Genomic DNA, 23411 nt, shown 5'->3' on the forward strand with positions numbered 1-23411 from the left:
AGTGCTTCCAGCCATTGTTCAAGCCAAGTATTTCTTCTAGGTAGAATATTCCTCTCTTTGCCCCCTTTGCCAGTCCCATCTGCAATACCCCAGACATCTCCATACATTATCCCTCTGACATTTAAATGGAAGCAAGCAGCTAGCAAGAGACGGAAAGGACACCCTCCTGAGAAGCTGGAGAACTGCTTTGAGAGGGAAATAAAAACCAGGGGAGGGAAATGGAATGGAGTATCCTGGGAGAGGGTGCAGCTAGCTGGGACCCTGAACAGGAGGGTTCCACACTACAACTTTGGTGCAGATTCTCCTTGTGTTATATTTGTGAAGAAATGAATTATTGGTAGAAATGTAACATGCCTGTAGCAACACTTTTAGGATCCCTTCTGAGACTGCCTTTGTTCTATAAACTCGACATCTCTGACCAGGCAAATATATGCAAAGTCGCGTACAGGAGTAAATGAAAATTACAGAAGCATTTGCACAGCAGAACACTTTCTGAGCAACTTTAGGTTTAATCAAGGCTCTGTGGAAGAGCATCGCAGCACATCATACGGCTGTGTTGTTGTTTTTTAAGTTGCTGATTTCAGAAGTAGCAGTCTGAGAAATATGAGAGGAATAGTTAACAAGAAAAACTTCACTCACCTTTGTTCTCAAGCTGCTGAGAAAATCCCTATCCATCACTGGCGAAACTACAGCATATTGGGATTCTGGATGATTCAAATGTACAGCTTGATATGCAAAACCCTTTCTTGCCACACAATTCCATGCAAAAAAATAAAATAAACCGCCCTCGAATAACACAACAACTTGTGGGCTTCAAATAAAGCTGAATGTTGGAGGATTCAAGAGAGGCTGAAGAAAGTACTTCTTCAGTCAGTGAAGAATTAAAACTATGGAATTTATTCCTGCAGGAGGCAGTCATGGCCACCAATTTGGATGGCTCTGAAAGAGGATTAGACAAACCCGCTGAAAACAAGGCTGCCAATAGTTACTAGCCAAAATGGCTATGTTCTGCCTCCATGCTGGAGGCAGTCTGCTTCTGAATGGCTGGAATTTGCAGGAGAGGAGAGTGCTATGCAGATATGCAGATGACACAACCTTGATGGCAGAAAGTGAGGAGGAATTAAATAACCTTTTATTGAGGGTGAAAGAGGTGAGCGCAAAATATGGTCTGAAGCTCAGTATCAAAAAAACGAAGATCATGGCCACTGGGCCCATCACCTCCTGGCAAATAGAAGGGGAAGAAATGGAGGCAGTGAGAGATTTTACTTTCTTGGGCTCCATGATCACTGCAGATGGTGACAGCAGTCACAAAATTAAAAGATGCCTGCTCCTTGGGAGAAAGGCAATGGCAAACCTAGACAGCATCTTAAAAAGCAGAGACATCACCTTGCCAACAAAGGCCCGTATAGTTAAAGCTATGGCTTTCCCAGTAGTGATGTATGGAAGTGAGAGCTGGACCATAAAGAAGGCTGATCGCTGAAGAATTGATGCTTTTGAATTATGGTGCTGGAGGAGACTCTTGAGAGTCCCATGGACTGCAAGAAGATCAAACCTCTCCATTCTGAAGGAAATCAGCCCTGAGTGCTCACTGGAAGGACGGATTGTGAAGCTGAGGCTCCAATACTTTGGCCACCTCATGAGAAGAGAAGACTCCCTGGAGAAGACACTGATGCTGGGAAAGATGGAGGGCACAAGGAGAAGGGGATGGCAGAGGACAAGATGGCTGGATAGTGTTCTCGAAGCTAGGAACATGAGTTTGACCAAACTGCGGGAGGCAGTGGAAGACAGGAGTGCCTGGCGTGCTCTGGTCCATGGGGTCACGAAGAGTCAGACATGACTAGACGACTAAACAACAACAACAGCAACAACAACAACAGAGTGCTATTCCTTTCAGGTCCTTCTTGTGGACTTCTCAGAGCCATCTGTTCAGCCACCGTGAGAACAGGATGCTGTACTTGATGGGCCATTGACCTGATCCATCAGGCTCTTCTTATGTTCTTACTATGGATACATCTTTCTATGCAGCTTTTTGAGCATGTTCAACCCCTCCCATCCCCCCAAAAACCGCAGCAGCCCACAAACATAATGAAATAAAATTGGATATCATCTGTCGAAAAGGACAACAATATAAAATAATACGATAGGAAGAATAAATTCCATTTTAAAAACACACAGCTGAGAATATTTGGTGCTTATTATTTCCTACAGAAAAGTGCTTTCCAATTTTCATGTAGTAATGATCAGCTCAGTGCATGAAGTGAGATATGTTCAGTCCCACTCACTGGGTAGCTAGGCAAGGTTCAAATCAGGTTTTGATTAGAAAGCGTGTAGAATGCTTTCAAGAGGGCAGGTTCCAGGCACATCTCAGCCTTGAGGTCATTATAAAAGCTTTCTTTTGTGGCAGTGACGCCAGGAAGGTTCTGTGAAGCCACATGAGAATGAAAGAAATCTTATTTTTAATGAATCGCAAATGGCACCTTCTTGCAAACTTGCTATTTTTTGCCTGGAAGTCTGTTCTCTGCCTCTGAAGCATGGGTCAGGTTTGACCCTATAGGGCTGCTGTTTCCTGCAGTGATGCTGACTGCAGCAGAGATAATTCCATTCCAAGGAGCAGGGGAACAGCAGGTGCATCACCTGTATAAAGACAAGCAGGTGTTTGCAATGGCTAAAAATATTTGGGTGGCAGTGGCACATTCATTTATTGCTTAAGATTGCCGCATGTTCCCTATAGCAAAGGACATTACTTAAAGGACCCTTCTTTATTCCTTTTATAGCATTACAGACTGGTTTTTTGGTATGTTTGTTTTTTAATTTCAAAACATTTCGGACCCATAATACTTCACCGAACAGACATTGTGGCTCCACAGGTCCAATCTGATCAGTCAAGCTTGCTATGTGAGTGGAAAAGGCAGTCTGAGATCAATTACACAAGATGATCAATGTTTATATACCCTGTTTATGCTAGGCAGGCAGAAAGTTGTAAAGATATGATTTATACCATCCAGCGCATCAGTGGTCCTGCTGTAATGAGTTTTTGGTTTTGTTTGTTTATTTTGGTAAATATCCTGCACTAGACGGGAGACAAAAATGTCACCAGTGCCATGCCACCCCTAAATGGTAGCTGTTGACGTATTATGTGCACTGACTGACAATAAAGGCCATCAGAAAATGCTTTATAAGAAATATGAACTTTGATCTAAGGAAATGCAAAGACAGAATGAACACTTGTTCTCTTTTAAGAGCAAAACAGCTCCCCCCTGAATGTGCTGCATTGCACATTGCTTTTCAATTTCCCCAGAATTAAAACAGAACTAGCAAAAGAAACATGGGGGGGGGGCAGAATAAGTGATGCTCTTCAGAAAATGAAAAAGTGGGGGAAACCTGCTATGTGTTCACTACAACTCTCTGAACAGGAAAAAAAATTAAAAACAGGGTGGACAGAAGACTGGGTAGTCATTCTAGTTTTATCTTGTTCTTGTTAATTAGCATCAATATCAATGTTAAAGCCATGGTTTTCCCAGTAGTGATGTATGGAAGTGAGAGTTGGACCATAAAGAAGGCTGATTGCCAAAAAATTGATGCTTTTGAATTATGGTGCTGGAGGAGACTCTTGAGAGTTCCATGGACTGCAAGAAGATCAAAACTATCCATTCTTAAGGAAATCAGCCCTGAGTGCTCACTGGAAGGACAGATCCTGAAACTGAGGCTCCAGTACTTTGGCCACCTCATGAGAAGAGAAGACTCCCTGGAAAAGACCCTGATGTTGGGAAAGATTGAGGGTACAAGGAGACGGAGATGACAGAGGACAAGATGGTTGGACAGTGTTCTCAAAGCTACAAACATGAGTCTGACCAAACTGCGGGAGGCAGTGGAAGCCAGGAGTGCCTGGCGTGCTCTGGTCCATTGGGTCACGAAGAGTCGGACACGACTAAACGACTAAACAACAACAACAATCAATGTTAATTAGCATATTATACATAAAAAGGAAATGATGTTGTATATCATTTGAGTATTGAGTGACTTAAAATCTGTTCCCTGTTCGCACAACCAGTTTTCACCAATATTACCAAAGCTTGTCATATAACACTTTCATGCATTTTTATTTTTGTTGTTTTTTCTTTAAACTCTTACACCTGGCGAAGATTTTGTGTTACCTCTCAAGATCACACCCAGCACTTTGGACATGATTTGGTCCGATAAAAACATTGTGGACTTCAGGAATGACAGGGATCAAGGAATAAAACTAATAGTTTTGTCACTGTAAATAACTTTATTAAAATAACAGCATGTTCCAAAATGTATATCATACTTTATTCTTATGTATATTAAGCCAACATGATAATGATAAAAATAGGGCTTTGAGCCAGATGGCTGGTTCTATTTCTACCAAAATGGAAGCCTCAGTGCCATTAACTATCATAGGAATTACAAATTCAAGAAGATTAAAAAAAAATCAAGCATTATGTCTTAGAATCTTGTAATTTTTTTTTTTTAATGATGGCAGCATAAAATTTTCCTTGCACTTAAGAATTCAGTGACCAAACCCATTTAAAGGAGGGAGCCTGATAAATTACAGGAACATATTACTCTTCTCCCAAAGACATGCCAACTGTGTACAATAAATCATTTTCTTGTAGGGGGGAAAAATCTGTGTTAAATGAAAACTACAAAGTCCCAAGGAGCATTGGATTTATGGCAATCTAAAAGCAGCTTTGTAGGTTCATTTCAAACATCTGCTTCTGGATATTGATTGGCTAAGCACACTGACCTCCATTCTCTTTCACCTCCTTCCCTCTCTTTTTACAGAGATTTAAGGAATAAGCAGCAGTGGGGAGATGGTACCAGTAATGGTTTTTATATACATTTGAAAATCGCTTCCAAAAAAGTAACCCAGATAATAGTTGAGGACTCCAGCGGCAGACATAAGGAACAGGAAAGCTATGATGCGTTTTCCGAAAATATAACCAGGAGTGCTAAGAGAGAGAGAGAGAAAGAGAGAGAGAGAGAGAAAGCAGTAGGTAAGAATATATTGATTTGCAAGAAACGAGCTAAACCTCTCTATCTGTCATGAAGGTCAAGCTCAACTTAAATAGAGCTCAGATGTTCAGATTAATGGGGTCAAACTCTGCGCTGATGTATGTCTTGGCAAGCACAATTAATTTTGAGTGAGCCGCGCAGGTGTAAATCAGCAGATGAATTCGGTGCACAGGGCAAAATTTATGCATCTCAGTAACCAAGACGGTTCCATTTAAGAGACGTATATATCTTATCCTAGCTATTAAAAATGATAGTCACTGATTATACTTGAAACAAAATTCAATAGCCTTGCATATTTAATTCAGGAACGTGATGGGGTATGTGGAAGCCAAGCAGTATAAGACAACCAGAGACCCTCTGTGTAAGGTCCATTGACTTCAGTAGGGTTTTGTGGATTTAGGGTTGCGGGCTCATTTTCCCTTCAGGGATTTTGCATTGCCGCACCAGTGAGGACACTGACTGCTGTAATTCTAATGGTGCCTAAACATCATACAACTCCAGTGTGTGCAGTTGAGAGCTGATACAGCAGTAACAATAACAACCATGACATCCAGTCTTTGTGAAATACAATCAGGATTGAAAGGGAAGGTGAAGGGTCTAGTCTAGGAGTAGAAGCCATGACTATTAAAGTGCTTTAAATAAATGTGACCGTATATTTTTGCTCCATGGAGGGAAAACACAGAGAAATACACAAGAAGTGCTCTTTTCTCATATTTTCATTCCTGAAAAATCTACATTCCAAAGAAGCATTTTCCCACATGCATTTCTCTTCAGGCATTATTCCAGGTGAAAAGGAAAACACAATGTCAAAATAAGCCTGACGAACTGATTAGGAGAATCTAGAATAGTGGCAGGAAATTGATGGGCCTTCAGACATTGGTGGACTCCCCATCAGCCGCAGCCAACAAGGCCAATGGGCTGGAACTGTTAAATTTATTTCCATTTCTACCCTGCCCTTTCTCCTAAAGGGCGGCAATAGGATCTGTGGGCCAATAACATATGGAGGGCCAGAACATCTCTTGTTATTTGGGGAGGGGGAGGGGAAACAAGGAATGGACAAGTGAGCCGCCATCTTAGAACTTTTGAGAAGATGTAAGTGGGGAATTACCTCTGTGTCCTTTCCCCCATATAGCCGACAAAGTACTTCTGTCTCACAAACAAGTACATCAGTCCCGCAAAGGCAGCAGGAGCTAAAGAGAAGCAGGAAAGGCAGGCCATGTTAGACATTGTCACTTCATTTGGGTTAAAATGCAACCTTGAGCACAATTCAACTAAGTTTGTTATTGGTATGAGCTTTCGTGTGCATGCACACTCCTTCAGATACCATGCACACGAAAGCTCATCCCAGTAACAAACTTAGTTGATCTCTAAAGTGCTACTGGAAGGAATTTTTTCTATTTTGTTTTAACGATTCAAAGTGGTTTAACTATTATGGCTTTGAGAGGATGAGCCCTACTAAATATAGTAGCTTAAACTCGGTTGCAGCATTCGAGGAACTTCAGCAATAGTTGCAAGGGAGATATAAGAATTAAGATATATTAAGAAAAAGTTTAATTATGATGAAAGTGTGTATTGGCAATAAGTTATATGAAATCGAAATATGGAATAGACAGGAGGTTGGGTCTTTAGTGTTAAGACCAATTTATGTCTTACTGTTTGTTAAGAAAATGTTGTGTCTATTGTTATTCCTGTGTGTACTTTGGTATTTGTGTTTTCTCTTTTTTCTTTTCTTGCTGTATCAATAAAAAAAAGAGAGGAAACTGCAGTATTTGCTATTTTGCCTTGATAAATGCAAAACCTAGGCTATGTACACATGTGGGATCTGAAACGCACAGGGCTCTCTCTTTTTTGCAGAGCGCTTTTGTTGATAGTGATTTGCGGTTGTGCATCCCTTGGCACAATAACCTTGCCTAAAGCAGGAAATACTGCTTGTGTTGTCTGTGCTTACAGGTGGGAGTGTATATGAAGTAGTACACATGAAGGTGCTCTGCTCCCCTCCACTCATTAGGTTAGTCACCCACCTCCCAAGCTCTGGTGGAAATGATGTAACTTCCTTCCTCCTTCCCTCCCTCCCCCCATGCATTACAATATTCTGCGGAAGTCTTGTAGAAGAGAGGAAGTGGCCCAGTCTTGCACCATGATGTGGTCTTCCCCAGTAAGAGGTGACCTAAGAAAACACTCTCTGTGTATATTTGAATGCAGCAAGCGCTTGAGACGTGCACTCTTTGCACAAAACGGAATAAAACTGTTGCTGCAGAATGCACTTTAGCTTAACCAGGGATGGCATAGGGACAACATCATGTGTGCAGCCCCCTCCCAAGCATGCCTGCATCCAGCACTGGATGCACATTATCAGGCAATGTGTACACACCCCTAGGGGGATGGTGTGAAGAGGACTCTGAATACATTACCTTGACTACACAGCAAGCCAGCACACCAAAGCACAGCAAGAAAGGTAGGGTAGGCGTCTCTGCAGTTTTGGCTAGGAAATTATTTTTAGAAAGGGATATCGTCATACTGAGAGCACGAAAATGCAATTCGAAGCAAAGCACAAGGTGCATATCAATCACAGGGAAGATTAATGTAAAATCAGAAAGGTAGCAATCTCAAAGGGATGTTCATGTCACAACTGTTATCTACAATTTTTTTTGACGTAGGTACAATGCACAAATTGAAACACAGACAAGGAAGCTTTTAATCGGAACCATGGTTTGTTAGCTAGGTAAACCTTGATTTCAGGTTGGCTCATTTCAGCAAGCCATGGTTAAGACTAACCACATACAGTGGTACCTCGGGTTAAGTACTTAATTTGTTCCGGAGGTCCGTTCTTAACCTGAAACTGTTCTTAATCTGAAGCACCACTTTAGCTAATGGGGCCTCCCGCTGCTGCCGTGCCACTGGAGCACGATTTCTGTTCTCATCCTGAAGCAAAGTTCTTAACTTGAAGCACTATTTCTGGGTTAGCAGAGTCTGGAACCTGAAGTGTATGTAACCCGAGGTACCACTGTATTGTCCAGGTATGAACATCATAACAAACTGTGGTTAATCTAAAATGTGAGCGAAACCTTCCAGACCCATCCTGGTGGCTGGGCCAGATGAGGTAAGGGGCGAGCATAAGAACAAGCCTTACTTCATCTCATTCTCCTAACTAGCAAAGCCATTGTGTTTCAAAAACCGGAGTCAACAATAACATGAAGGAGAGAGACACGCCGTACATTTAAAGGACACACAATGCACTTTTAAAGCACATGACTTCCCCAAGTAATCCTGGGAACATCTAACAGAGCCACAGTCCCCAGGATTCTCTAGGGGAAGTCATGTGCTTTAAATATGCATTGAATACACTTTAAATATATGGTGTGGATCTATTCAAAGTCTTAGAAGGCCAGCTTTCTGGGGGGTGGTGGGTGGGTAGGAATAGTATCAAAGCAAATTTGCGCCCCAGAATCTCTCTTTAGATACAAGCCTTGTGTCTGCAACAATTACAACTGTATTGTTTGCCACTTCACTCCTCTTTCCCATGACACGCAAAATAAATACTCACTTAGCTGTAAAGACTCGCTCAAAGGGAGATGTACCGCCACGGTGAACAATTTTGCCCGTACTGTTCTTGCTTTCCTGCTCTACTTTGCTTGCAAAAAAGGCTGTTTTAGAAAGGAAGGAAGGAAGGAAGGAAGGAAGGAAGGAAGGAAGGAAGGAAGGGAAAGGAAAGAGAAAAGGAAAGGAAAGGAAAGGAAAGGAAAGGAAGAAAGGAAGAAAGGAAGAAAGGAAGAAAGGAAGAAAGGAAGAAAGGAAGAAAGGAAGAAAGAAAGAAAGAAAGAAAGAAAGAAAGAAAGAAAGAAAGACTTTCATTTCATTTCAATATTAGTGTCCCACTTTTCCTACCTGTGGGAAGCCCAAAGTGGCTAAGAAACAATGTCAAAGACAGAAAAAACAAACAGTTCCATAAACCAATGCAATGCAAATTAATTTTTCCAAAAAAGTGATGTAATAAACAGTTAAATTATAAATCAGAATATTTCTGTAACACAGTAACATCAAACAACGACTTAACAAAATATCAACTTAATGTTTCACAAATATCACTTTCAATTTTTGGATGGCTTGAAGGAATGGAATTTGGGATAGTAAAGCAAGGAAAGTCAATATATATGGAAAATCAATGCCTGGAATATGTTATCCCTATCCAGACAAGCATTGCTGTTGGTAGTCTTGCAGGTGTCTTTGTAAGGTGAGAAGGTCCAGAGGCACCTTTCATGAGCCCAGAGTCCAGCAGCAACCGACACCAATCTAAGCCTGATAATGCTGGCTGAGAGCCACTGAAATTTTGGGAAGGAAAGATTAAGAACTCCTTTCATTCCTCTGCTGAAAACCCCCTCTCTCAAACTGCTTTTTAAATTTTCAGTAATGGTGCTGGGACTCCAAAACATAAGGCTGGTTTTTAAGGGGGTTGCAAATCTCCCAAGTTCTGTTGCCTTAGCCATTACTGTGTGTTTTTCTTTGAAATATGCACACGATGTCTCTCTAGCCTTGGAAAGCACTGCAGCAATTTCAGTAAGGCCTTCAGCCAGAAAGAACTGTTGGTTCCTACCTGAATTGGTAGTTCTTCGGTTACCAATTTTGTGTGCTTGGGAATTGGATACTCCTTGCTGCCTTGCTGCAGTATCCTGAGAATTTAACATAAGAAGAATGGCCTCCAGGCACAGAGCCTGACTCGTTTACACAATTGCACTGATCTCATGCTGCTTATTCAAGAGAGAGCAGGAGAGAGAATGGTGCTACTGGCTGTGTTGCTAAATCAGTGTCCTGCATCTACCACCCTGGCCACAGCACCCTCTGAGTCATGTTGGGGCATCTGAAGAATGCCGAGAAACCCAAACATTTTGCTGCAAGAAGTTAGTCGCTATTACAAAGATACGGTTTCAGTGATCAACGGCGTCCCTCCAGGATCCAGAACAAATTTGTCTAAAAGGGCAGCTTGGTGCTCTAAATAGAGTCTCCTCCTCCCTCTACTGCTTCTCAAACTTTTTGTTCTCCTTCTGGACTTTATGCTCTCTGTTGCATATACAGAGGTACCTCGGGTTAAGTACTTAATTGGTTCCGGAGGTCTGTTCTTAACCTGCATCTGTTCTTAACCTGAAGCACCACTTTAGCTAATGGGGACTCCTGCTGCCGCCACGCCGCCGGAGCACGATTTCTGTTCTCATCCTGAAGCAAAGTTCTTAACCTGAAGCACTATTTCTGAGTTAGCGGAATCTGTAACCTGAAGCGTATGTAACCTGAAGTACCACTGTATAATGTTGCTGTGTGTGAGGACCTGTGAGTTGGAGAGAATGTAAGTTGAAGTTTTTCTAAAAACAACAACTCAGAAATCCCATTCTCCATTAATCCCCTTCTCTCCTCACTACTCCTCACTGAACCCAAAAAGTTCAGTGCAGCAGGGAAGAGGAAGTGTAGAAGGGCAGCAGCTTTGAAAGAAGAAGGTTCCCAGGTCCAGTCCACAGGCAGCTTCCCCCAGTGGCGATAGGAAAGACCCCAGTCTGAAACCCCAGAGTCACTGCTTCTTCTTCTTCTTCTTCTGCGATCACTCGTAGTCAAGTAAGATTGTCTTCCATAAACACGGTTTTAACAATGAGTCCGTAAGTGACTGTGGAGGCCAATTCTGGATCCACACGTCCTTCCACAGTGGGGACATTGGTTCCCGGGCGGGAGTTGATCACTGCTGGTCAGTACCAACAAGATGGTACAGAATCGGTGTAGAGCAGCTAAGATGATGCTGGCATTGATGCTAGGTGAGGGGTCAGCCCTGCTCAGTGTTTCCCTGCAGGTAAGAGTCTGGTCCCCCCCCCCCCGCCCAAGGGAGCCACCTCCCACTGCTAGTCAACCTAGGCAGCAGCCCGGTCACCTCCTGCTATCACCAGAAGCAACATTTCCATCCCCACCAGCCTGTGACTTGCCACATGTGAGATTCTTCCCCCTGCCATTCTCTCAGTGTTAATTTAACATGGAAGTTAGTGTCAATATTGCTAGGCTAAGGAATCTGGAACACACATTGCAAGTATTTAATTTAAAACCCAGACAAATCTACAAAAAGAGGGGCGGAATTCTGAGAGGAGCTCTGAAACAACATGTACAAATACAGATTATTATTATTTAAATGCATTCATTCAAATCTTTCTCACCCCATGCCTAATGCTCAGGTCTGCCTCTTTTTCTGACCTCCCCCCTCCCTTGTTCCTTCTTACCATTTTGGACGACGCTTAAAAGCGTAACAATGACCAGGAGGACAATGTACCCCACCACTTCTTGGTCCATGCTGACGGCAGGCTTGCCAGGATATTCTGCTCAGCCTTTTTTTAGCAACTCAGCCAGACAAACCACAGAGGGAGGAAATGATCCTCTCCCTTATCTTGCATCATGTAACTTTTCTGATGGCTCCACAGCTAAAAGGCAGCATGATAGTAGCATATCATCTTCAAAAGTGCTATCAGTGCATTGCATTTATCAGCTGTGAAGGCCATGCCTCTCAATCTTTTTGTTTCGGCTTCCATAATCTGCATATCTAGCTAACGTGCCCATGTGAAGAAGCAGAAGGGCCTGTTGCTTTAAACCAATCCATATCATGCAACCTACGTGGATCTGAATTAACAGTGCATTTGTGACTCAAAGGCTCAATGTGAACCATGGTTTACTCCCGGGGGCATGAGACGACAGCCTAAATTTAAGAATCTCTCTGCCACGATCTGTTTGGACCATCATCAGAACAAGATCCTGCAGAGATACCAATAAGAACTAGAAAACTAGGATAATATTGAAAAACAGGCAATTAAGTGGTTGGGTTAGTTGTTATTATTTTATCCATTTAAATCATCTTACTCTGCTCTTAAGCCAAAAAGGATCCCAAAATGCCTTACATGAGAGCAAGACGGTCCCTGTCCACAGATTTATAATCTAAAACACAACACAAAAGGAAAAAGGGTTGAGGAGGGAAAAGGAAAAGGTAACGTGCTACAAGTCAGAGTTATGCACTTTCTTCCTTCCCTGATTCTCCCTTGCATCTGCCCCATCATCGCATTTTCCTTGCAAGTAAAATATGGGATTGGGAATCCCATGTTTTCTTATGTCTGTGTAGTTCTGCCCTCCATGTAGACATAGAAGCTGGATCCCCCCCCCCCATTTGAACACAGCATTAAAATCTTTCTTCCATGCTTTGCTTACAAATAGCACATGAAAGGCTATCAATGGCTGCTAGGCCTGATGTCAGTTTTCTACCTTCAGTTATCAGTGAGGGCATGACTTTGAATACCAGTTCCTAGGGAACACTACAAACTTAATTCTTTTTAAAACAGTATAAGACCACTGTCAATTAAAATTAGCTTTTGCTTTTCAATGGAAATTGCAGTTTACAATGGAGGAACCTAAGATATGAAACAATCTCAGACAGATGATGGAGTAACAGCCAGCAGATTGGGTAAAAAGAAGGTGGAGAAATGTTCCCTGCGAGAAGCACATGGTGTGTAACTTTGAAACTGGTAGAAATTAGTCATAGCTTTGAGGATTTTTCCAAAAGCAAATTTACAACTGTTTTATCTTGCGAACTTCCTTTGCATGCTTCATTTGTGCTGCGTTTTGTGGCTGCGAAAGGGAAGCTGCTCTCCAGTTTGCATGTGTAATAAGATTTGTGTGACACGTGCTGCAATATCAAGGAACATAGGAAGTGGCCTTATATGTGGTGCATCTAATCTAGACTTCTGTGCACTGACTGGTAGGCGTGTGTATCTGCAGGATTTTTTTTCCAGGGAAGGCAAATCCTCCAAATAAAGAAGCAAACATCTGGACTTTCACTTTTTGAAATATAGCAACCCTACCACTGTGAGAACAGGATGCTGGACTAGGTGGGTCCTTGGCCTGATCCCGCAGGCTCTCCTTATTTTCTTAACCAGCATTAGAGAACACCTTTAGTAGATCTGGTGGCTGGTGGCAAAGCTTGGGTAGATCAGGCTTCTTAGAAACCTATACTCCAGCTCTTCCTGTCCATTGCTCCAGCAGCATAAGAAATATGCCAGAATAGCAACACTGGATGACACTTCAGGATGGTCATAGACTACTTTAATCTCCTGCCCCATCCCACAGGAAAATGGGTTTAGCAACAGCAGGTTACTTTACTGGGTTGGCATAACCCACATTCAGCTACAGCTCTGACCCCTGCAAGATGTGTGCAACATTGATGGGCTTCATCTGCACTGATACTGATGGCCATTTAAAAAACTGTTTACAAAGAAAAACACCCCACTTTTTTGGGGGGGGGGGTTAGAAGAGATAAAATAAGACCTGAGGTTTGGGGTTTGGGTTGACAACCTCCTCCCTAATCAGAGCTATACCCAGAGCTACTTGTTTTCTATGGAGCAGCAGCAGTAGCAGGGAAGACTAACATAAAAACCTTAAAATGGCCTCGGTCCAGTATACCTGAAGGAGCGTCTCCACCTCCATCGTTCTGCCCGGACACTGAGGTCCAGCTCCATGGGCCTTCTGGCGGTTCCCTCCCAGTGAGAAGCCAAGTTACAGGGAACCAGGCAGAGGGCCTTCTCGGTAGTGGCACCCTCCCACCAGATGTCAAAGAGAAGAACTACCACCAGACTTTTAGAAGACATCTGAAGGCAGCCCTTTTTAGGGAAGCTTTTAATGTTTAATAGACTATTGTATTTTAATATTCTGTTGGAAGCTGCCCAGAGTGGCTGAGGAAACCCAGCCAGATGGGCGGGGTATTAATAAATTGTTGTTGTTGTTATTAAAAATGACCCCAGAAGTTCCATCTCTAGAATTTCTTTTGCCTTCTCTTTGTCTAATTGGCTAGACCTGCTTTCTTCAATGTCAGCCATTGCTACGACCTCATTCACTGACTAAAAACACAGGTAGGCAGATGCGGGACACTTGGTCACAAAACAAAGGAGGGAAATAGGGCCTGCCAGTTTTCTTCTCGTATATCTGGTTCTAAAAGTGCTAAAACCACCCTTTAAAAATAAAGTGAAATATTCAAAGCTGAGAATCTGCAGTTTATGGCTCATGCCCACCGCTCCGCACTGCCACGCTGTCTTTCCAAACCTACCTTGCTGGAGACTAAACGAGAGACTGACCCTGGCAGCTATAGCAGGTGCTCTGTCAGTGAGTTACTGCCTCAGATGCAAGAGATATATGTAGTGGTGAGACATGAATACCCAATATTATCCTACCTGTGTACCAACAAAATTGCCCAGTATATCCAATGGTGCTATTATTTGCATGGGCAAATATACAGAGAGGAAGAACATAGGAGTGTTCTTTGTTAAATAGTTCCTGCAGCCTGCTGCACTGTGCTTCTCCCAAGATCCAATCTCCACTGCTAATCCATGGCTATTTCAGATTGATCTGAACGGTTGCAATTTATAGTAAGGGGTGCATTGCTAGTCTATTCTACAGGAGGAACTCTGGTCCTCTAGATGCTACTAGACTCCAACTCCCATCAGCCCCATCCAGCATGACCAAGGATCAGGGATGATGGGAGGGGTAGTCCGTCATCATCTGAAGAATCACAGGTCTGTCATCCCAGGGCTGCTCTCACAACCGCCCTACTCCATATTTACTCCACCCCATGGAAACCCAGCCATGTCTACCTTTTACTGTACATGAAGAGGGGCTTTCGGAATGCCAAAATTTTGGTGGCACGCTAAAATCTGAACCCAATGTGTAGTATCAGGTGTGTGCGACTGTCTCACTGTTCACTTGGAAGAAAACAGGCTTTTCACCCAGTACTGGTTACGAGAATAGACACTGACGTCTCATCTTTCCAGTAAGATTTGAAAGCCACATATTGGCATGGGGTGTCTTGTGACGGCATTAGTCCTTTCAATTCTGCTTCCTCTCTTTGTATCGTATTTTCACCATCAGGCACCCTATCCTATTTTTCTTTTCTCTTGTTTTCTCTTACTCTTTTTTTTCCTGGCCCACTTCAGTCTTTACAAATTCCTTCCCCACCTTGTCTAAGAGATGACATAGGAACATAGGAAGATGCCGTAAGGTAAAGTTAAAGGGACCCCTGACAGTTAAGTCCAGTCGCGAACGACTCTGGGGTTGCGGCGCTCATCTCGCTTTACTGGCCGAGGGAGCCAATGTTTGTCCGCAGACAGTTTTTCCGGGTCATGTGTCAAGCATGACTAAGCTGCTTCTGGCGAAACCAGAGCAGAGCACAGAAACGCCTTGCCGCCAGAGCAGTACCTATTTATCTGCTTGCACTGGCGTACTTTCAAACCGCTAGGTTGGCAGGAGCAGGGACCGAGGAACGGGAGCTCACCCCGTCGCGGGGATTCGAACCACCGACCTTCCGATCGGCAAGCCCTAGGCTCTGTGGTTTAGAACACAGCGCCACCTGAGTCAAACCATTGGTCCATCTAGTTTGGTATTGTCTACACTAACTGGCAGCAGCTGTCCAGGAATTCAGAAGGCAGGGGCCTCTCTCAGACCTTGCTGGAGATTTCTGGGATTGAAGCTGGGGCCTCCTGCATGCGCAGCAGATTTTCTGCCACTGCTCTACAGAACCTCCCTGTTCCCAGTTCCTGTTCCCATTAACCTCTATAGCATCTTGAGCGGTCGAGCTCAGAACATAGGGAGGTGCAATTGTGAAGACCTTTTCAGGATCACACAAATTCAAAACAAGGCAATACATAGTCATTTTGATATTCTCATTCTGCATCCTGGTTGAGACACACTTTTTCACCGGCTTTCATGGATACTTAGTTATTGTGTGTGTGTTGCTGTTGCAGCTTGGCTTAATTTTGTTCTTTTGAATCTTTACTTACCCACAAAGGATGTGGTTTCCTTGTTCTTTTCCTTTTCAACAGGCCTGTTAGAAGCAGCACAAAGAAAGAGGAACTAGGCAATAGACTTCCTTATTAAACCATAAGATCCTTTAAAAATTTATGCATTTATTATAAAACACTCCATTTATTGTAAAATCTTTGTTAGCGATGTACCTTTATTGTTGTTGTTGTTGTTTAGTCGTTTAGTCGTGTCCGACTCTTCGTGACCCCATGAACCAGAGCACACCAGGCACTCCTGTCTTCCACTGCCTCCCATAGTTTGGTCAAACTCATGTTTGTACCTTCGAGAACATTGTCCAACCATCTCGTCCTCTGTCATCCCCTTGTCCTTGTGCCCTCCATCTTTCCCAACTTCAGGGTCTTTTCCAGGGAGTCTTCTCTTCTCATGAGGTGGCCAAAGTACTGGAGCCTCAGTTTCAGGATCTGTCCTTCCAGTGAGCGCTCAGGGCTGATTTCCTTCAGAATGGATAGGTTTGATCTTCTTGCAGTCCATGGGACTCTCAAGAGTCTCCTCCAGCACCATAATTCAAAAGCATCAATTCTCTGGCAATCAGCCTTCTTTATGGTCCAGCTCTCACTTCCATACATCACTACTGGGAAAACCATAGCTTTAACCTTAAAGTACCTTTATTAGGTCAACCAAAATGCACAAGCTTACTTCAAACTCTTCATCAAGCTAGAATCTAGGTGTTAGATGGGAATCAGAGGTGGTGAGGAAATAAAAAAAAATTATCTGGTGGTGAAGTCATGGGTCTGCCTTGGGTCAAAGTCTTAAAATGGAATGTAGAAGGAAGTAGCAGACCTTCAAACGAGGCTGTTAGGTGCTGGGCAAGTTTCATGTTGCACCGATAGCTGCTGAGCCGAAGGAACATACCAAGGTGGATTCCCCATATTTGGAAAGAGAAAACCCAGCTGTTTATATAATGAAATTCTCCTGTTTACTATAAACTTATAAAATACTGTTATAGGCCACCTTTTATTGATAAGATCTAGTGTAATGACTCTCCCATGGACAAAATTATACTCCAGACATGATTATATACCATTATCATTCCCTCCATTTCTAATATCCAAGCTTCCTATAAAGCCAAAATGCATATAGCCAAAAGAAAGTTGGGTTCATTGATGGGTGGGATTGCCAAAGTCTTTCTTCCTGGATGCCCACCCTCTTCCCACCCCTGTTTTAATTTTTTGCCAAGTGCATGAAGCTGAAGGTGCACCAGTTAAATGTGCATAAGTTACGAGTTACCTGTATGGCTAAAATGGTGTCAATTGGCTTGGGGAAGTTCGTAGTAGTATACAAAATATTTAGGTGCAAAAAAGAGAGAGGGAGAGAGAGAGGTGGTAGCGGCGAACCCAAAACAGGCCAATTAGGACTGAGTATGCTCAGTGGGGGCCGTGGGTGGAGCTGTGGGTTAAACCACAGAACCTAGGACTTGCCAATCAGAAGGTCGGCGGCTCGAATCCCCACGATGGGGTGAGTGCCGGTCCCTGCTCCTGCCAACCTAGCAATTCGAAAGCATGTCAAAGTGCAAGTAGATAAATAGGTACCGCTCCGGTGGGAAGGTAAACGGCATTTCCGTGTGCTGCTCTGGTTCACCAGAAGCGGCTTAGTGATGCTGGCCACATGACCCGGAAGCTGTACGCCGGCTCCCTTAGCCAATAAAGCAAGATGAGCGCCACAACCCCAGAGTCAGTCACAACTGGACCTAATGGTCAGGAGCCCCTTTACCTTTACCTTATGCTCAGAGGGCACAGAATGTTTTGTGGCTGTTGGAGGGTGGAATGAGGAATTGAGCATGGAATGGAAAGGCTGGAAACTGACCAGGAACACGGCACGCTACAACATTTTGATGCAGCCCATGGGGGGGGGGCGTGCTCAGAAAGTATAGAAAAGCATTAAAAATACTAAATTAACTGAGGTTCCACTCCCCTAGCAGAAGCCTGCCTCTCTAACAAAAGCCTGCCTTCTGTAATGTCCTCCCTTTGGGGTGGATTTTGACCCGTGATCTCCCCCAAAAGGCTCAACAACTTTTTGTGCCCCCTTAAAAATAAATAAACCTGGGCTACGCCTATGTTGCGGTCCCCACTTGTTTTTATTTATTATTTATGCACAAGCCACCCTGATGGGCGGGTATAAATAAAAACACCACCACCATCATCACCAGTGTTATAACCTTAAATCAGGGTTGAGCAGGAGGTGAAAAGGGTGCTAGGCAGTTGCAACATATGGGAGGAGGAAATTGCAGGAGGTTAGCCTGGGGGTGGGTTGTGCAAGGCGGGGGGGGGCATGCACATGGGTGTGAAGGTGGGTGCAAAGTGGTGCTGCAGAACAGAATGGAGAAGTGGCTTCAGAAAGGGCGTTGGGGAGGTGAAAAGAGAAGTTATTCAGTGTGGGATTAAGGGCCAAGCGGGATCTGTTAAGAGACTGCAATATCCAGAAGCTTATGTTCGATTGATTCATGAATGCCGGGTACCAGGGTGCCTTTCCCAGAAATTGCTGCCTTGGCTAGGTCAAAGCAGCAGCCAGGCTCGCGCATCAAAATCAAAGGGAGAAGGAACTGGGATAATATCCCCACTTTTAACTTGCCCTTTTCTCCCCCTGGAGGAATCTTGCTAGTTTGGGCTGGGGGATCACGAACCCCAAGAGAGGGTGAAATTTAGGGCAGGCGTTTTGTGCAAGTTCCCCCGTTTGGGGCTCTTATTATCTTATCATTTGTTGCTGCTGCAAAAGTCTTCCTCGTCCAGCCTTCCTGTCTCGCTCATTAGGAAGGAGGTTTGTTTCCGGGGTTTTTGCAACAGCTATTTTGGAGGTGGAAGTGATGGTGGAAGAATGAATCAAAGGAAGCGCGTTAGCAGTTGAAATAACAGCAAGGCTTGAAACCATTAGTACTTTCCTGGCAGACACCCGAAACCAGCGGAGTCTCTGTGGCGCAATCGGTTAGCGCGTTCGGCTGTTAACCGAAAGGTTGGTGGTTCGAGCCCACCCAGGGACGGGGAGAGCGGATCTTTTTTACTCTTTCCCATTCTTCCTCTGCAAACTTTGTCGCATCTCACTCTGCAATTTAATTCTGCAAAGCAGCTCTGGTTTGGAAGAAGGAAGTACCTTGCATTTAATTCATAGATACCACTCTGAGCTGCTGATTTTTATTTTTTTCAAACCGGGAAACTCGTGTAGTCGAAGCAGGTACAGGGAAACTACCGGGCATGCTGATTTTTCTTCCGTGTCTCCTGCAGGGAAGTGCACCAAGTACAGAAACTTGCGCATCGTAAGTTAGGTCTGTCGAATGTTGCAAAGTAAGTGTTGGACATGGATGGATCGAGACTGCCAAGTTTAGGCGTGACTTTTAAGCACACTTGATGGCACCTTACTTTGCAAGAATAATAAACTAGTATTATAGAACAGAAGTAAGTGTGTGTGTGTGTGTGTGTGTGTGTGTGTGTGTGTGTGTGTGTGTGTGTGTGTGTGTGTGTGTGTGTGTGTGTGTGTGTGTGTACACACACATATCCATGTCTATACATGCTATCTGGAAATGCACATGCGAATTCTGCTATAAGAATCATGTGGGGGAACCTTGAGCTGACCTGGGTTTCCGTAGTGTAGTGGTTATCACGTTCGCCTAACACGCGAAAGGTCCCCGGTTCGAAACCGGGCGGAAACAGTTTTTTTATTTTTCTCGATACAGTTTGTGAGACGTTTTAGGATCAGAACACGTTTAGAGGAGGTACCTGCCGGGCTTTGTATTCTTTTGTACCAAATGATAAATATTAATATGGTTTGAACGCTCCGAGAACCATGCAAGTTCAGTCACTCAGCAAACTTTACCCAACCGCTCTGCATTTTTTGTTTTGCTTTCATTGCTCGCGTCGACTTATTTCCAAATGGGGTGCGTGTCGGTGGGGAGAAATCTGGGTGATTAAATGCCTATTTTAGGAAGATGGAGAAAACGTTGCGTGCTTCTGAAAGTGAGAACAAAGCGACGGCAGAATTCACACTTCAAATTCTCACACTGAAAGCTCTTACATTATTTCAAGACATTAATTGTGCATTTAAAAAAATCTACTTTTATTAACGCGGAGCCATGGTGGGGGGGAGGATCGTTTCCTCCGTGTTTGGGAAAGGGAACTCTAAAAAGCAGGGAGCTGAGCAAGGGCCTGTTTGCAGAGCAGCCATGGATCGCATCTCTGCAACAGTGTGCCATTATTTCTAATACGGATTATTTTTAAAAAATGCATTTAAAAGTTTGCATTGAGCGCCATCGGCCACAGAGAAGTTTCCTTTGTACAGCTTCGTGAGAATTCCCTGCTTAACCCCCCCCCCCATCTACGCGGAGGGAGCGCCCGGTGGAGCAAATTTTTTTTGCAATAAAAAAGCATCAAAAGTGGCGACTGCTCCATCCCAGGGAAAACTGCAGTATTATACATTGGGGTGAGGTGAAGAGTGGACTAGCGATGCCTATTAGCCACAATGGCTATTGTTCTGCCCTCCACCGTTACAGGCATCCCCCCCCCCCAGCGAAAGAATTCTGCGCACTGTAGTTTATCAAGGACTGTTGGAAATTTTAACTCGGGGTGTGTGTGTGTGTGTGTTAAATTACAGCAGCCAGAACACTTTGTCTCAATATTGGCCCAACAGGTTGTTTCCCCCCACACCATGGCCCATCAGACAATGTCACACCAGTAACATGAACAGGAGGGCAGGTTTTAATTTTGCATGAGCTGTGCCACCATATTCCTAGCAGGGAACAGGTTTGTGCATGCAAGGCAGCTTGATTTAATCTCTGCACATCAGCTGCTCTGGCTCCGATCTTAAAGTGGAGGTAGGAGACTCGCAGAGGCTTTTGTGAGCCTCCTCCCACCTCCCTTTTAAGTTGTAAAAAGCCTCTGTGAGTCTCTTCCTAATGGTGTGTTGGAATCCCATGGCTGGAATCCCGACTCGGCCATGAACCTCACTGGGTGAGCTTAGCCCAGACACCATCTCTTAGCCTAACCTATCTCACAGGGTTGTTGTGAGGATGAAATGGGGAGAACCATGTAATAATTACTTTATACCTCGCCCATGTGGCTAGGTTTCCCCAGCCACTCTGGGCAGCTCTCAATAGAATATCAAAAACATGACAAGACATCAAACATTAAAAACTTCCCTAAACAGGGCCACCTTCAGATGTCTTCTAAATGTCATATAGTTATTTCCTAGACATCTGATGGGAGGGTGTTCCACAGGGCAGGTGCCACTACTAAGAAGGCCCTCTGCCTGGTTCCCTGTAATCTCACTTCTTGCAGTGATGGAACCACCAGAAGGCTCTCTGAGCTGGACCTCAGTGTCTGGACTAAACGATGTGGGTAGAGACATTCCTCCAGGTATACTGGGCCGAGGCCGTTTAGGGCTTTAAAGGTCAGCACCAACACTTTGAATTGTGCTCGGAAACGTACTGGGAGCCAATGTATGTCTTTCAGGACCGGTGTTATATGGTCTCAGCAGCCACTCCCAGTCACCAGTCTAGCTGCCACATTCTGGATTAGTTGTAGTATCTGGGTCACCTTCAAAGGTAGCCCCATGTAGAGTGTATTGCAGTAGTCCAAGCAGGAGATATCTAGAGCATTCACGACTCTGCTGAAACAGTCTGCATACCAGATGGAGCTGGCAGACAGCTGCTCTGGACACAGAACTGACCTGTGCCTCCGTGGACAGCTGTGAGTCCAAAATTACTCCCAGGCTGAGTACCTGGTCCTTCAGGGGCAGTTACGCTATTCAGGACCAGGGAGTCCTCCACACCTGCCACCTTGAGATCCTTGGAAGATAAAGGTCATATATAAATATAACAAATCCACGATCAGAGCAAGATCTACCATAGTTTCTACACAGCCTTTGGCAGCCTCCTAGGTTTAGCTCTAAGTTGGCATTACCTAACAATAAGTACATCAGTTATGGAGCAGATGCATTTAGGTGGCATGAAGTCATTAAGTAGAGGTGGCGACAGGCCGACAAATAAATGTACTTGCACTCCCAAGATTCCCTCACCAAGTAACAGTGATCCATTTTCTGGAATGTGAATAATCAATAGGTAAAAGGCAAAGGGACTCCTGACCATTAGGTCCAGTTGTGGCCGACTCTGGGGTTGTGGCACTCATCTCACTTTATTGGCCAAGGGAGCCGGCGTACAGCTTCCGGGTCATGTGGCCAGCATGACTAAGCTTCCTCTGGCAAACCAGAACAGTGCATGGAAACGCTGTTTACCTTCCCGCCGGAGCAGTATCTATTTATCTAAATGCACTTTTGACGTGCTTTCGAACTGCTAGGTTGGCAGGAGCAGGGACGGAACAACGGGAGCTCACCCTGCTGCGGGGATTCGAACCGCCGACCTTCTGATCAGCAAGTCCTAGGCTTTGTAGTTTAACCCACAGCGCCACCCGCGTCCCTCTTGAATAATCAATACAATGAAGTAAATGTGAAAAATACAACATGCTTTCTTGCTTCTCAAAGTGTGCTTAAAAACACAATGAGAAATATGTCAGTTTTAGACTGCCTCCACTTTTGAAAACAATTTTCTTTTCATTTTGATTGAAACTGGGTGTGTTTTAAAATGCCTTGATTCAAGTTTTAGTAGATTTGCTGATATCCCTTCAGTATGGTCCCAGAAATAGTATTTTTTATTTAGCTAAATTTATATACTACTTTGTAATAAAACCTAAGTGCCTCCTAAATGAATCTTAAACCTCACAACTCATCTGAACAGGAGGGAGTGGCCCGGCTTCATGCATAACTAAAACTAAGGCATGACCTGTTTAGCCAAAATGTGGTGATTGTGAACATATGAATCCAGACCATCAGACTAACCACGGTCTGTCCAAACCGAACAACTTTGCTTAACCATGGTTTGCTTAGCCACACAATCTCCTGAACTTGGGCAAGCTACAGAGGCATAAAGCAAGAACAGCTGAAAACAAAGCAACTTTCTAGAAGTAAGCCATGTCTTACTTGCTTATTGGTGAGACAACTCAGGTTCCCCTCCCCCCAACAAATCAGGGTTAAAGCAAGCCACGGTTTAGCATTATGCGCAAACACAGCAATCACAAAGGACTATTATTTAATCAGAAAGAGCAGGCTGAAAAGATGTACGTTTATGTCACATTCTCTTCATTATTGATTTAGATGAAACTTGCTTCATTAGGTATCTTTTGAGAACATATATTTTTTTCTTTCAAGTGTACAAAACAAAATAATTTAACACACATTATTGTGGGAAAAAATAGAAACCTAACAACTCTTTTTTAAAGAGCTGACTATGCCAATGAGAGTTTTGAGACAAGCATCTGTCAGCAACTGTGCTGCCACACATATGAACATGATGCCATATATACTTTTTGTGATCTATTACCAGATTTCTGTGGCTCAGCTATTATGCATTTTTCTTTGACGGCTCTTGTGTGAATGTAATTCTACCTCAGTAACTTTTCACTGTTTGTGAAAACTACCTGTTATCACCTCTGTTTCAGACACAAAATCCAGAGTCTCGTCTC

At 43.8% G+C, this 23411-nt stretch overlaps 1 protein-coding gene across 1 annotated transcript; it reads right to left on the reverse strand.

The window, feature by feature from the left end:
• Positions 1-4170: 4170 nt before the first annotated feature.
• ALOX5AP (arachidonate 5-lipoxygenase activating protein) lies at positions 4171-11555 on the reverse strand. The gene is made up of 5 exons (XM_083737529.1): positions 11283-11555; positions 8582-8681; positions 7449-7519; positions 6146-6227; positions 4171-4973 (listed from the first exon to the last, which is right to left on the reverse strand). The coding sequence occupies exons 1-5, from the start codon at positions 11350-11352 to the stop codon at positions 4811-4813; spliced, it is 486 nt and encodes a 161-aa protein (XP_083593655.1). The 5' UTR covers positions 11353-11555; the 3' UTR covers positions 4171-4810.
• Between the last annotated feature and the right edge of the window lie 11856 nt (positions 11556-23411).

This window comes from Podarcis gaigeae (genome assembly GCF_964106915.1).
Source record: "Podarcis gaigeae genome assembly, chromosome: 4".
In the NCBI taxonomy this organism is placed as follows: domain Eukaryota; kingdom Metazoa; phylum Chordata; class Lepidosauria; order Squamata; family Lacertidae; genus Podarcis; species Podarcis gaigeae.